The sequence below is a fragment of the Cyanistes caeruleus genome, chromosome 18 (genome assembly GCF_971803275.1).
Source record: "Cyanistes caeruleus chromosome 18, bCyaCae1.hap1.1, whole genome shotgun sequence".
NCBI classification, from domain to species: domain Eukaryota; kingdom Metazoa; phylum Chordata; class Aves; order Passeriformes; family Paridae; genus Cyanistes; species Cyanistes caeruleus.
In genome coordinates this window covers 8764186-8779625 of record NC_141718.1, presented here as the reverse complement: position 1 = coordinate 8779625, position 15440 = coordinate 8764186, and the positions used below count along the sequence as shown (strand labels likewise).

The window sequence follows — 15440 nt, the reverse complement described above, 5'->3', positions numbered from 1 at the left end:
ATCAGAATGAAATAAAAGTTTGTTCCATTTTTTGCTTTCCCATATCAGTCATAGAAAATCCCTGTCCCATCTCATAACACTGCCACTGATGCTGAATTTGACACGTGCATTTTCCCCTCACCTTTGCCACAATCTTTTCCACTCTGTGCTACTCTTTTTGCTGACTGATCCCTCATTCTATTTTTCACACTCCTCTTCTTGAACAAAGGCCATTCATTCGTGCAAGTTCTTTTCTATCCAGTCTTTCAGATTTCAGATGATAAAGAATATGCATTCCCATATTTTTGGCATGTAAATGGTATAGTAAAGAAATGACAGAAAATTGCATTAAGGAAATATTAAAAATGATACAATTTTCCCTTCACATGATCCCCAGCATGATTTCAGGTGCTGAAACTCCCATAATTACTGCTTCCTCTGTCAGAAAACCTCACTCCATCAAATATACTCCCACATCACCAAAAGCAGAGCAATAAATTCCATTCTCTGTGGTCCCTTTCAAAGTCCACAGTTTCTTTTTAGAAATTGCATATTCCTCTTTAAGCAAACCTCAACAGTGAGGACACAAAGTGATCAATACCCAATTGAAATGGACACATTAGGGAGTGCCTGGTGCCTTTCTAGGTCCACCTGTACAGATGAATCACAGGAGCAATTTGCCAACCCTGAATATGCCTCATAAATTAAACATGTACCTGAACACGCTGCCCAAGGGACCACACACAGAAGTTCATAATTAAGGCGTATTTTTCAGTAAGGTAAATAATATGCTTCAAAAATTCTGTAAAACTGGTTATTTGTTGCTAGTGGTTTATACACCATTACAAGTAATATGCAAACCTTGCCCATACATTTCACATCTATTCAGTATTTTTTATTTCAATGAAGGAACTGGATTTTTATACTCTTTTAAGTTTTCCAATAGTTTATTTCTATAGCAGCTGCTAGAGATTAGCCAAAACAAAGGAGAAAAAAATTAAAAATCACATGAAACTTTCTGGGCAAGTACATTCTGCAAGGTTCAAAAAAGCTGTGTGATCTACACTTCAAAACATACCTAGAAGACACAGATAGGAAATGGACAACTGACAATATAAATGCTAATATGCTCCCAATTTTTCTGTATAAACTTGGCAGGACTTTCCAAAGTTAAAGCTGAAGAAAATTCTACCAGCATTTTGTCAATTAAAGCAAAAATAATCCACTTCAGTTGAATAACCAATATCTGAAACTGAATATGAAAGCTAAGGCAGCAAAGATCTAAAGACATTGGTAGAGGGGGAAAAAAGCTTCAGCAACTATTTCCCTAGGAAATATTTGCTATCAGAGAGTCTGTCAGAGCCAGCATGTTTTATACAAACAAAAGAAGTCTGTGAAGTTTACATCAGATCCTTAAAGAAAATAATCTGTAGTAGCAAAAAATGTAGTAATAAACTCTTCCCATCACACACACTTCAATGCCACATTGCTGTGTCCTACCACAGCAGGTTTAACTGCCTCAAACTAATGCTGCTTTCCTAGAAAAAAAGTCTTCATGGGAAGATTTGTCCTTAAAAATCAGTCAACCCTACATGCTAAACTAAATCACGGGTTATTTAAGGAATAATCCCACATAAAATCAGAGCCATGCCTGCAGCAGTGCGGATCTCAGATGCGGCCGGGTGGGCAGTTAATGACAGTATGGTTATTTTTGCTGTATAAGCATTAAAGGTAACTAGTCTTTCACAGTGAGCTGTAACAATGGAGTAGTGTAAAAAAAACCTAATATATAGTCATAAAAAGCAGTTATTTAATGATAGAAGGACATGAAACACCCCTCAGGCCCTGGCTTCTTCCCTCCTCAGGGCTGGGTGATGCCTCCCTCAGCTGTGCAGCTGTTCCAGCACTTCAATGGCATACCTCCTGTATTTCTGATTTTCCCATGAAAAAATGACCTGCCAAGGGCACACCAATGGTTACGAAACAATACCGTAATATTTTGAGTACTCATCCCTCAAATCCTGTAATGCTTTCTATACTGCCAATTAGCATAAACTGAACATCAGTGTGGGTACAGAGGAGAGGGAAAAAAAAGCAAAAAGAAAAAAAAGAAAAAGAAAAAAAATAAAAACCAAAAAGGAAAAAAAACCCCACAGTTGTGTAAAAGCCCTTTTTCTTGCCTTTGCCGGGGTCTGGTAAAAGCAGACGCTATTGCTCCCTCCCTGCCCCGTGCTGTCCCCACAGGCCCCTCAGGCTCCTCCATGAGGGGCCGCTCCCCCCTCACGGTTCCTCCTCTCGTCATTTCCCTCCCGCCACGGCCGATGCCCCTCAGCCTCCAGCGAAATAAACACGAAATAAACCCCAAACCCCACAAAACAGCAACCGCCGGCACCGGCCCTGGCTGATGGGCCAGAAACGCGTTCGAGCCTTCTGCTTTATTAAAGGGGCTTTTCCTAAACACAGGGCAAAATAGAGCTTTAAAGTGATATTTAATAAAGCCTGCACCCATGTTGCTATTACTTTAAATGAAGTAATTATGATGTTAACTTCAGATTTGGTATGGCAGGAAAAAAAAAAAAAAGAAAAAGAAAAGAGATATAAAAAGTTAATAACTTGAAGTAAATTCAACTATGAAACTGTAAAAATTGCAGTAAGCTGCGCAGCAAGAAGATGCTCGTGTCCAAGGCTGGGTCTGCAGCAGGAGTTGTATCAGCTTATCATGACATGAATCATATCAGCTTATCATAGCATTTATCATATCATCTTATCACAACATTAATCATATCAGCTTATCGTGACATGAATTGTTTCAGTTTATCAGGACATGAACTGAGGCTCTCAGCAAACGCCTGAGGTGTGTTCACCAACTACTGCTGGAAAAAAAAGACTTTCCAGTCACAGCTGGACAGAACAGCTCAGCTGACAACTGATTTCAATTAAGCTATATTAAAAAAAATAAATTTATTTCACAAGTTTTAAGAGATCTAAAGAATAAAATTAGCCACTTTACACTTAGAAGTCAGCTGGCTGGGTACCACAGATTAATATCAAATTAATTTTCCTTTTCATGCTATAAAGCTACAAAAGAACTAATGAACATTCTAAACTTGGAATTTAATTTTTATACTTTTATTCATTCTAAGTAGCCTACAATTTTTATAAAAATCCCCTAAAGAGAGTGATGGGATAGAAAACAGGGAATAAAACAACTAATCCTTTGTACCTGCAAATATGCACACAGGTAATTCGGCCACCCCAAGGAAACACAGCCTCAGGAACATAATGCAAACCTCATTACCAGTAAATCTACATCAAAGCAAACAGGACACTAAATGAGACAAGATGAAAGTGTTTTCCATTTGCTTAGTTTCTGAAAGGAAATATATCCAAGGCTGCATTCTACAAAATTACTGCAACACAAAGGTGCATTCTATTTTGTTGTTGTTGTTATTAGTATTACTATAACCTCAGAGAAAGTGGGAATAGTCTAATGACATTTAATTCTAAGAAGCTATCCAAATTTGTAAGAACTAGGATGCAGTATAGGAAGGTGATGATGACCTGAAGAACTGCAGAAACAGAAAGAATAAAATTGTATAGCCCAAGATGCCATGTCCCACTCAACAGGCCTAAGAACAAGATAATCTTCAGTAATCTCAAAAATTGATAGCTGGATTAAGAAGAAAAAGGCATAAGTGTATTAACTAATCACAGAAAAACTCTGCAGTAAAGTCATACATATATATGGCTCATCAGAGCCAGGAACTGTTAAGCTTCACCCTGAATACTGTGCACAAATGTAGTCAAATTTTAACATGCATGTAACCAGGATAATTGAGAGAAGAGAGTTAAAAGCTTTTAAGATGTGTATCATTTAACCTCATCAAGGCACTGAAGGTCAGATACAATGACATTCTCTAAGCACTTCCAGAAGGTGAAAACTTCCCTTTTTTTTGGCTTTTAAAACAGCTCCTTAGCAAAAATCCGAGCAGAAATATGTATCAACATTATTGTTTGTAAGAGTGTTTAGTTTGTACAGTGTTTTGTGATTAACTTCCAGTGTCAATGACTTAAGAGATCCATCTCTATTCTGCTCTCTTGGATTCAAGGTCTAACTCTAAAAAAAACCACAGTTTAAGATACATAATAATATAACTGCTCTACACATATCCTGTATAATTCTAAGTATCAAAGTGAAATATCTGAGAGCCCTAGAGTTTTTCTTACCTTTCCAGAAGATTATGAATGGCTTTGAAGAGCAGGGTCCTACACTCATAGGAAAGTCCATTCTCCCAGAATCCTTCTTCCACCACTGCAAAAACACAAAATGTCAACATGCTCAGAATAGGGACATACAAACATTTATCCAAAACATATATTCCACAGCTTTAATTTTCAAAGTAGCATGTTTCATTAAACTATTTCAACTATTACCTATATCACCCAAGCAGCTTTAATCTTTACTTGCCGAAGATGCATCCTTCGAATTTTAAAAAAAAAAAAGTAAACACAAAAGCATAAAAGCAAACCCATTTGTTTGTAGCATTCAGTATTCAAGTACAGGGGTGAGGAATGCAAGATCATTCTTATCCACCACTGCTGAGAGATCCTTTAAAACTTAACCACAGATGCCGACAATCAAGAAACAAAGTGAATCATTAAAGGTGTAAAATCAATTTACATAACTGAAACAACATGAAACGACTCCTCTGAACCTCTCGCTGTCACACTCAAGTGCAATTCCTCCGTTGTACTGACTTCAACTATTGCAGTTTTAGCAATACACAGCAGATTTTATACCAAAATAAAAACTGTACACTCAGTACCGAACTGCAGAGCTTTTAGAGTTTAAAAAAGTAAGTCTAATTATCTCTCATAGTAGAGTGCAGCCTGAATTAGTCACCTGACAGACAAACCTCAAAAATATCTGCTGTCCTTACTCATGGCTTTTGGGTGCTAAAACTACCAGGAGTAGCACTATTTCTGGTATGCCTGTACCAGATTCTAAATCTTACTCAGGCAGAAGATGCAGAGCAAAAACGTATGATAAAACAAGTTTTTCAAGGAGTAAGTATTCGTTAATTGTTCTGTCATTTCAATTTTACAGGAATAGTCGGCAGATCTTTAAAAGTGCAAACATAAAAATCTACTGCACGTTAAGCACTGAATACTTCACACCTCTCCCTGGCCAATTTGCAGGACGAGACCTCCCAGCAGCGCGTCTATCGCACAGAGATGATTATCTCAGTATAGTTTACAACCTTCTTTAAAGGCAAACTTCTAAGGAGTTTGTGCACCATGGAAAATATCAATATTGCCAGAAGCCTTCAAAGCCTCGAGCCACTGTTGTGCTGCTTCTCCAGGAGCTGTAACTCACACACTCAGACAAGAAAAAGCACATTTTTTGGCATGTGCAATGTTGTGATATGCTAATGTCGGTAACAGAGCCTCTCCGTGCAGAATGGAAAAGCCAGGTTTTAGTACCTAAATCACCTTTATCGGACAGCACAGGATTTGCCGGGAGAATGGAGACACAGACCTGTGCCCCTGGGCACAAGCAGCAGCCAAGGAGCTTTTCCTTAGAAACCACTGCAAGCCCTTTAATGCTTGCAAGCCCTCCCTGACACTGAGGATGTAATGGGCCATGGCTATTTACTGCACAGAACTCCTCGGCTTTCATGGGTAAAACACTGCGCTTAAGGAACTCACAACCCCCGTGCACGTCAGAACTACTGATGTATAAATTCTCAACAGCTCAGAACTAGTGAAGCCCCAGAAGCTGCAAGGCAGGTACAGTCTTGCACTTAAAAATTACATAATCCTCGAATATATGAAAAGTTACAGATTAGTTACACTGTGAGAGATCACACCTGCATGAAAATTCAGTATTTAAATTAAAAATCAAATTTTTGGACAACATCATGAAGTCAACCTGTAAAAGTCAAAATAAATTCACTTTTACACAGCAGTGAGCTCTTGACCTATCCTATCCTATCTTATACTGCCACTACTGCCCCCACTTTAGAAGCTTCATGGAAAAAAGGGGAGACAAGAATCAAGTCTTTGATTTTACAGGAAAGTTTCCACCACCAGTTCTGCAATTCTCAGTCCTAACCCCTTACCTACTCCCAGGTAGGGAGCAGACTAACGGGACCTTGTCACATTTTGTATCCTCTCTCAGAACTATTTTCTGCAAGTATAATTTTGCCATTTCAGAAGAATTCAGATCAGATCACACTGCTTTACACCACTGAATGTAATATTCTGTAGAGTTGGGATAATTTGAATCCAAAGTTATTTTTTGTCTGGACATCACCTGTATTCTTTTCCCTGCTCGGGTTCCCTAGGCTAGCCCAGCCTGTTATTCCTCCACAATCCCAGACATGAAAGCACTACATATCCCAGCAGGAGGCACTGGATGAGGGAATGGAAGCTGGCAGCACTCCCCCTCCCTACCCACCACCACAACTGCATCCATGGCTGTCCTGCACTCAGCAGGCTGGGAGGAAGGTGTCCAAAATCCTAGGAAAAGCAGGGAAAAAGCAACGTTAATGTTGAAGCCAAGTCCCAAAGGTCAAGTGTGCCATGAGGTCAGACTGGCTGAGGAGCATCAGTGGAGTGGGACAGGGAAAAGGGGAAAGTCTAGAGTGGTATCAATCCTCAATATTCTAATTTTCCAAACTGCCTTTCTTAGTACGCAGAATTCACATAAATTATATATGAAATGGAAATAAAATTACTTCCCTATTAAATTTAACTCTAAGCATATCATAAGACATTGCCATAACCATTTTCCTATAATAAATAATGCCTCTAATTCCCAGATATATTAAAGCACTATACTTACTGTAATTATCTCTAATGCTTCTTTATCCTACTAAAAAAGTACATCTTACAATTAAGAGCATGTACATATGTCTAATGCCATAAAAATGAGGAGGAAAAATTAGAAGTGCAGCATTTCACTTTCTCTCTGCTCTTTGGCTTCCTGATCCAGATTCCACAAGGAAAGTGTTGAAATGACTGGAGCAAGTTACAACTTCAGGATGCATATGGTGACCAATAAAAAAGCTTGGCAAAACACTAAAAATTAGACTATTCCCTGTAAATTCCAAAGCTCCTGACACTTATAATTTAACTATATTTTAGATTTTGAAGGGTATTTTAAATTCCTTATAGCAAATTGAAGCCTAGAAAATAGTCTCTGTCTGTCTACACAATGATTTCTAATGCTTTTAACACTCCAAACGTTCAACTCCAGCCCCCTCAGCTTTCCCATGCTCCTGATAGCATTTCCAGGCACAGCCAGCAGAACACAGGTGCTGCACAGGTTCCAAAACATGGGAGCACCTCTGGCCTGCCCTGGACACGTTTCTGTTCCTTCAGTTGAAATATTTCTCTTTAGACACAACAAATGTGACACTGAACAACAGCTGTGAAAGGCATCTTCCAAACCAGAGAATTTCTAGGACAGATGGAATGTTTTAGTGAGGGAAAGCACAATGGAGCACAAACTACGTTTTCCTCCATGGAAGTCAGAGCAGAGGACAAGAGTTTGGAGAGGCAGCAAAGCAGAGGGGACAAACTGTGGGTCACTGCTTGCCAGGCCATGGGGTTATAAAGCCATGGCTGATGTGAGCCTTGTTTGCAGCAATCCCATCCTTGGCAGGGGTCAGGCTGGGTGACCTCCAGGAGCCCAGGCTCCTTCTCACCAGAGTGATCAGGCAGGTGAATACTCCTCCACTGGGACCAGTTTATGCACACACATAGCTATAGCCCTGTGTGTGTATATATATATTTCTGTATATGTTAACTACCCTATCCAAGCCTCAGCACACTCTGGAGAAGGATGACACCTGGGAGAAGCTTTTGCCTTAACAGGCAGCTCATCCCCTTCTCACTGCCCTGTAACAGAGGGAGAATTTCACCATGTCATTTCTCACCAACTGCTTTCCTGTAGTTATGTTTTGTTATTTTTTAAAAAAATTAAATCATCTCCCGAAATAAACCAGTAAGTTTATTAATATTCTGTCTCTAAAAAAATCTGGATTCTCAGAAAAAAAATTATCAAGAACAGCAGAAAATCCAAAACAAGAAAAACGTGTATCTGACACTTATAATGGATTACAGTGGAGGTGTTAATCTCACTGCTGGTGTTCAAACAGAACGGGAATTAATCAACAGCTTTCATATATGAAGTTTTTAGGCATTTGTTATGATTTTGTTTTCATAGGTTCAAAAAATGAATAAAATGCTTGTGTTGATTTTTATGTTTATTCTTGCAGATCAGATGTTAAAAGAATGAAAGGCAACTACAATAATTTAGACTTACATGGGAAATTTTTAATTTAAACATACATTAATGAGCAGCTTAGTTGGCTTGGGATCTTTTTTATTTTCAAGTCAGAGATATTAAGGTCTTCAAAGTGTCCAACGATTTTTATGAAGCCAGCCATGTTCTCAAAAAAAAAGAAGATCCATTATAAAAATTTCAAGGAGAGAAGTCACAGCAAAATATCAAAGCAAATACTTCAATAATTTTAGGTCTCCCAGCAGAGATACTGGAAAGATAATAAGATCTCTGTTCTGCTTCAGTGGCCAAACTGACATATTTTACTTAAAAGAAATATAGGAAGGAAGGAGAGGAGGCAAGTCGAGGCTGTGTCGGCACTGCAGAGACAGTTATACCTTTAAGAAATCTAGCCACCCACATTTTAATAATTCAGGTCACACTGCCTTGTGCAGTTTAAAAGCAGAATTAGTTTCAAAGAATACATATTTCCTCAGAGCTATGTTACATATTTCCTTTTAATGTATCATATTGCAGCAACAGCTGAAATGAACGTCTAGACATCAAAAACAAGGCTTTATTCCCACCTACTGCTTTTTTACCTCAGGCATCAGAGCTAATGAAACCCATTATCCAGAACACTGCCCTCAGTTACCACATTGGCCACTGCAAATATGAAAAAACACTCTGGGACAGCACCAGTTATTCAGCCATTAAAATTACTGAAAATCAATTTCTTGCTGCACACTGCAGAAATACTGATAGATTAAAGCAGGACACATGGGACAAGGAGATTACTTCCAGGGAAGATTACTATGTCAAACTGCTGAGGACGGGGACTTACTCAGCTCCTCAAGATTCACATTCAGAGCAGCACACGCTCCCTTCCTAGCCTTTGATATTTTACCCCCTTGTTGCCATGAAATATGAAGGATGTGAGGTTTTTTCCATGTTTTAAAACCACATGGCTAAACAGCTCCAACAACATCAGACATAAAATTACTAAAAGCAAGCATTTAATTTTTCATCTGTATTTTTATTAACGTACCCTTAGAACAATATTTCAAAAACCAACGAGCATTTTGAAGTATCATTTCTCCTAAAAAATTGAGTTAAGAGAGTAACAACACAATGCAATGGTACATTAATTCTGAAAAACTATATTATACCCATAAAAATCCAATTAAAGACAACGCCATTGATCGATCATGGCTATACTGCCATTGATCACCTTGTAAAATCTGCGTTTGAAGTCATTAGTGATTAAATTGACTTATTACTAAATCAGATTCAACCCACTTAGAGATCTAATTTCCTTGTGCTGGTTATGATCGTAGGGAAATTGTGCTGCTCACTCGTACAGGCCCGAGAATCCATCTTGGCTCCCTTCCCCAAGTCAGCTCATCACAAAATCAACCAAACCACTGAAAATGTTCCCCAGAATATTCATTTGTGTTCTCCTATTTCCAAATTGAGGGAATACTCACTGGACATGCACAGGAGAGTTTCCAATCCGCATCCTCCCAAGGTATCCTTAACAGCTTCCAGGAAAATCAGAATATTAATGGAGACAATGCCTGGAGGTTGCTGCTCAGGCATGACCCAAGTTTGCATCTCAATGCACCGCAATTTTTGATATAAAAACCAACACTTGCAAGCAGAGTTGACTATGAAACTAAAATTGTTGCACTTCAGAAGGATAAATAAAACCTTCAAAGGCAACAGCTGTTGAATATCACAGGAATACTCGGAGGCTTTAATTGTTGCGCATTGAAACAGAAATTAGCATAATAGCTATTTATTGAAAAACAGATGGTAGGTAACTATCTGCACTTAGATTGTGTTAGCACTACTTAAAGTAATACTTTTATCGCTTCCTCAATCCCAGTAGGTACAGAGTTGTTTTTTATAAAATACACATTAAATATTACATCCTCTCCCTGGCCCACACACTCACATTCCTGTGCTCCTGCACGGCCTCTCCTGTCTTTCACCAGAGTACACCCCAGCCAGATCTTCACAGGGACAGTTTCTCAGCAGCTTGGTTAACCAAAATTATTATCTATGAAATCAGAACGAGCACTTCTGTGCAATTACAGCCCGAGTCTGCTCTCTGTGTAGGAATGCAGATGAGCTGTGCAGAGCCGAGCTGCTCGCTCCCGAGACAGGACAGATTCCAAATCAAACCATGGGTTTGCTGTGTGGTTTTTGCTGTGAATGCTTTCTACAATCACCAGAAAGAGTAAAAGGAACAGAAATAAGACATGTGATTTGCACAGTTTCCCAAAGCAAAGCAGGAAGTTGTATGCAACGGGAAACCTGCTCTCACATGCCAGAAAAATCCCTCCAATCCCTGATTTACACTGCTTCATTTGTCCCACCGTGCGTTTGTATTAAGCAGTCTTATTTCCAAGCCACTTTATATTTCTTTGCAGAGGTATTTCCTATAAATGAAAAGCATAACCTGACCATAAGTGAAAAGGCACTAAAGGTTTGGGAGATTCTCACCATCATTTCCTAAAATGTTCCAGGCTATGGATACCAGTAGAAAAGAAGTATTTTCTTAACTTTACTCCTGGGAGTTTCTAGAATTCCCCCTCACATTTCCAACTCTTCCTTTTCCTTTACATCTTCAACTCTTTCGAATGAAGACATTAAAGGTAGTTTGTCAGAAGAACATAAAAGCAACCCAAAAAACTTGAAAGTGAAATTTTCAAAAGTATACTATGCTTTCCTAATCCCAGAAACAACCTGTACTCTCCAAACTTTATCTGCTCTCTTCTTCCCCCTTCCAAATCTCCCAAGTTTTCTTCATTTCCATTTCCAGTGACCACCTGGGCCTTGCACCCATCGTGACCCTCAATTCCCTATATCAGCTGCAACCCCCACTTCTGCCTTTTGATCTCCCCAGGTTCAAAGAATACAGGATTCCTGCAGTGGATGCACAGCAAGGAACTTTCCTCAGCACCATCGATGCAATGAGGAGAACTTTCATTTTTCCTCTCCAGACACAACTGGTGTTTACCAGCACTGGTGGGACGCTGACTGCATTCCCTGTTCCCAGAGCTCTGCTGGAGGTAACAGAACCTCAAGGTTTGAGGGCAGCGAGTCTCTCTGGAGAAATCAGAGTGACTTTGGCCATTCCCAAGTAACACAGGGCTTGTTCTGAGGAAAACTGCCGTCCCTATTAATCCCTACTTGGAAAGAGAAAGGAGCCCAGAGTCCTCCCTCACTTCCCAAGTATGCAGGACGTCACTGCTGGAGCACAGCTCAGTTCAGAGAGCAGCACCCCTGCCCTTCCACACGGCTCCAGACAGGCGATTCCACTCGGACTCTGCAATCCTGTCCCTTCTCATTCCCGTTCCCAATCCCTCCCGGTGATCCAGCCCCACATCCACAGGGAGCTGCAGCGGCGTGCCAGGGCAATCCCAGGAGCTTCCCCCAGCCAAGGGGACATGGACACGAGTCACTGCCATGGCCAAGGGGACATGGACACAAGTCACTGCCATGGGGCCACTTCCCACCACTGTCCAAGGAGCAGCCAGGGAATGAATATCCATCCTCATCCTGCAGGAAGGCAGCTTGGGCAGCATTCCTCACTGCTTCACAACATGCTGTGTGCCACAGCCTTTAATTGCTATGTTAAGATGACAGCTGAAGGAAAGACAGAATCTCCAGCACATCCAAGGAGACATTCATGGAGAAATCCTGGGTGTAACATGCCCAGACTCCCCAGGCTCTGCTTCCACCCGGCTGGGCTCTGCTCTACAGAACAAGAACTGGTGATATTTCCATCTCAGCTGTATGCTGACTTAACCAAACCAACATTTGAGTTTCCGTAATATAAAATTTGAGTTTACCCTTCTGCATAAAAATTAAGAATTGTGCTTATTTTATCTCAGTCCATACTTGCTTTTGGTCCTGTATCACTACTTGCAGCCCCCAGGCTCCTATTTTATTTTTTTTATTTTATTTTTTCCCCATTAGCAACTTACTATAATGCAATGATATATTGTGAGAAAACAAGATTTGGATTTAAGTAAGGGATACATTAAATACTTTTAGAGCAGTTTCCAGTGTTAAGTGCACATCATGTGCCCCACACAAAATAGCCAAAGGTTGCACATAGGAGCCACAACAATAATTCCATTATGTATGGAACATATTAGATAAATCCTCTTCATGTTACTATTTGAAAACAGGAAAAGATGTGAATAAGTATATATTTTTTCTAGGTTATAAATAATTTATAGTATCATTTCTAGGTTATAAATGATCAGACTTGATGCTCGTAAATAAAATACTTGAAAAAATATTTTCAAAAGAAAAGACTCTTAGCTTTGAAACCATTTTTAGTAATAAAAAAAAACCTGAAAATGCATCTTAAGTTGAGGTATGAAGAACAGCGTAAATGAAATATATGTTTTTATAAATGTGCCAGTGAGAACCTTTTTCCTTATATCCTCCTCTTTTTGGAGAGGCCAGGAGCCTTCCAAAACCACAGGCACAGAACAAAAACGCAGAACAGACTTCAAAGACAAAACAAGCATATTTTTGTCATTTTGTTTGTTCTTTACTCCCCACAAAACATGCCAAAATACTTTGTGCACTTCTGTAAGAAAATGTTTACTGGAGTTTGCTGCTACTTGAACGGAAGCAAAAGCAAAATAACAGTTCTGTGTTGAGTTCTGCCAGCAAAGGGCCTGAGCTGGAGGCAGCAGAATGTCAAGCAGGTTTTTAAACAGGTTTTTAAATCTATTTTTGTCCTCTGAGGAAGCCAGCAGAGGGAGCTGGCTGGGACCCGGCTGGGCTCTTCACACAGGGACTGCTTTTTCAATTAAGAAAAGGATCTGAGATCACACAGGCTAAAAATAAAACTTCAGGGGAAAAAAAATCGACCACGTTCAATAATAAATATATTAGGAGAGAGAAGGTTTGGAGTGGGCACAGTGTAAGTGTCCATATGTGTCCATATGAAACAGCTTTGAAAGCAGAGAAACGTCCTTGAAAAATAATCTGGTCAAATGTGTGATCCCTTGGGAAAGGCTCCAGAAGATCCCTGAAGATCCTTGATGTCCCTTACTTCCACTGGCTGAACAGATACTTGCCCCAAACAGGTACTGAAACCTCAGTGTAGGAAAACAACCCCGCTCCCTCCCCATCCCTGTCTCTCCAAGCAGGGACTGCTGCAGACATCCTTTCAGATGGGGACAGAAAAACCATTTCTTCTGCAGCACATTCTTATTTATAATAATATGTTTGTTTACTCCTGTTTATAAACAGAAGGTATTACAGGGGAAAAATAATGAGGAAGATACAACATGGCATTGGGAATGGAAAAAAAAAATTACTGAGGACTGGAGAGTTGCTCTGAAACAGAGGAGTCCTTGGAATTCCAAACAGTAATAAACTAAATTACAAGATTTTACAGCCTTAGACTACCAAGTACTCAGCTTTTCTCATGATCTTTAGGGCTGAACATATATACAGCAATTATTAATTTAAAGCCAGTCCTGCTCTGTAAGATCTCTCCAATAAGAATCTCTCCTGTGAGAGTTACTGCAAACAAGAACCCAAGTGAGCAGGATTCCCTCGGGGATGAGCAGGCTCCCAGAGGAACACCCAGGAATAGAAAGTTGTGATTTAACTTTCCATTCAGTCCAAAAAAGCACTGCAACTTCTGACTTCTCTGCACTTGGGACTCCTTCTAAAGATCACTTTTACAAAATCTGACCACTACAAAAGAATTCCCCTTCCCAGGCATCCCCTGTGCTCACTGCTGGAGTTCTTTCCCATATCCATATTTCAGCAGGAGCCGTCTCCCTCTGCAATGCAAATGCAATATGTTGTTCACTTTACAGGCTGTTGCCATGGATATTAATGTGATGTCATAAATTGTTACATCTTCATTGCAGAAACAAAATGAAAGGGCTTGGAAGCAGGAGAAGAATAAGAACTCATCTAACCAAGCATATTTAAGAATAAGCAACTGTTGTACAAATCACAAAGAAAAGAGAGGCACATAAATATGTATTTTAATTTAGTGTTGAATGTTTCTCTATGTAAGTGCTTCCTAAAAGATTCCAAATTCCCTATTGAATTTTTTACTGGACTGTTACCTGCACAGTGGGACCTCCTCAGCAACAGATGGAACAGCACATCTAAAATTCAGCTTTTCTCCATGGCTGGAAATAAAGTTTTCTGTTGGAAACATCAGTTTCTTAACTCTACTTTAAATTAGCAGGCAGTGGCCAACCATCCCAGCAATGCCAACATGCTTTTCCTTTCATTTCAGCTACCTTTTGACTGACCAATTCCATTCATGACATATGTGCCACAGCAAATACTTAATTTTCAGAAAATCAGAGCGGTGGGCTGCCGTTAAAAATTATTACTGAAAAGTACTCCTGAAGTTTTTTTCCTCTCCAAGGATTCCAGGAATCAACAAAATGTTACTCTGCCTTATTAAAACAGTAGCTAAGATTACAACAAGTTAATCTACTTTATCTGTAAGTATACACACAGAAAAAAAAATGTTTTAGCTTAGAGAAAAGCAGAATATAGTACAAAGCACACCCAGTGTTCACAGTCACAGAGGATTTCCCTCATTTTCAATTAGTCAAACTGTCTGGTTTAATCTTTTTCCCAAACAGTTTAGCTTTGCTGAGAGTGGATTTAACTAAGTCGAAAGACACACAGCAAGTGGGGAATGAATGGGCACCTCTGCCTGCCGGGAGCTGCTGACCTGCCAAGGAATAACTGCCTGGGAATAGGGATAAACACATTCCCCCCACTTCCCCTGTCACAAACAGGCACCCAGAGGTGGAGCAGCACTTGGCCAAGGAGAATCCTGCTGCAGTCTGACCCTCTCTGGGCAGCGGTGCCAGGAAACCCAGGCACTTCTCAGCTCTTGAGCATTTCCTTTGGCAGCTCCAACTGGAAAAAAAACCTCACACCTGGCCTGCATTTCTGGGGTCTTGTGGCACTTCTAAGTCTACCCAACAGCAAGGAAATCATCCACTTACTGAGGTGTTCCTCTCCTTTCCAAACTCCCTTGAATTGCATGTGGAATGGGATAGACAGATAGATCCACAGAACAGATCTCATCTTCAACAACTCAAGAGTACCTTCCCTGATCTTGTCTGTGGCTTCCACCTCCACGTTCCATCTA

General features: G+C 39.9%; 1 protein-coding gene across 2 annotated transcripts in view; it reads right to left on the bottom strand.

Annotated features, from left to right (window-relative positions):
* The window catches only part of MED13L (mediator complex subunit 13L), a 166028-nt gene that overhangs the window by 79172 nt on the left and 71416 nt on the right, over positions 1–15440 (bottom strand). Inside the window, exons 1-2 of one of the 2 annotated variants that reach the window (XM_086856440.1) lie at positions 4414–4567; positions 4207–4291 (exon numbers count right to left, since the gene is read on the bottom strand). Coding sequence is in view for 1 of the 2 variants with exons in the window: in XM_086856439.1 (XP_086712565.1) it covers positions 4207–4291 (85 nt within the window). In the remaining variant the exon portion in view is untranslated. Of the gene's footprint in view, positions 1–4206; positions 4292–4413; positions 4568–15440 lie in introns of those variants that run through there. The other variant, XM_086856439.1, reaches the window with a different exon arrangement.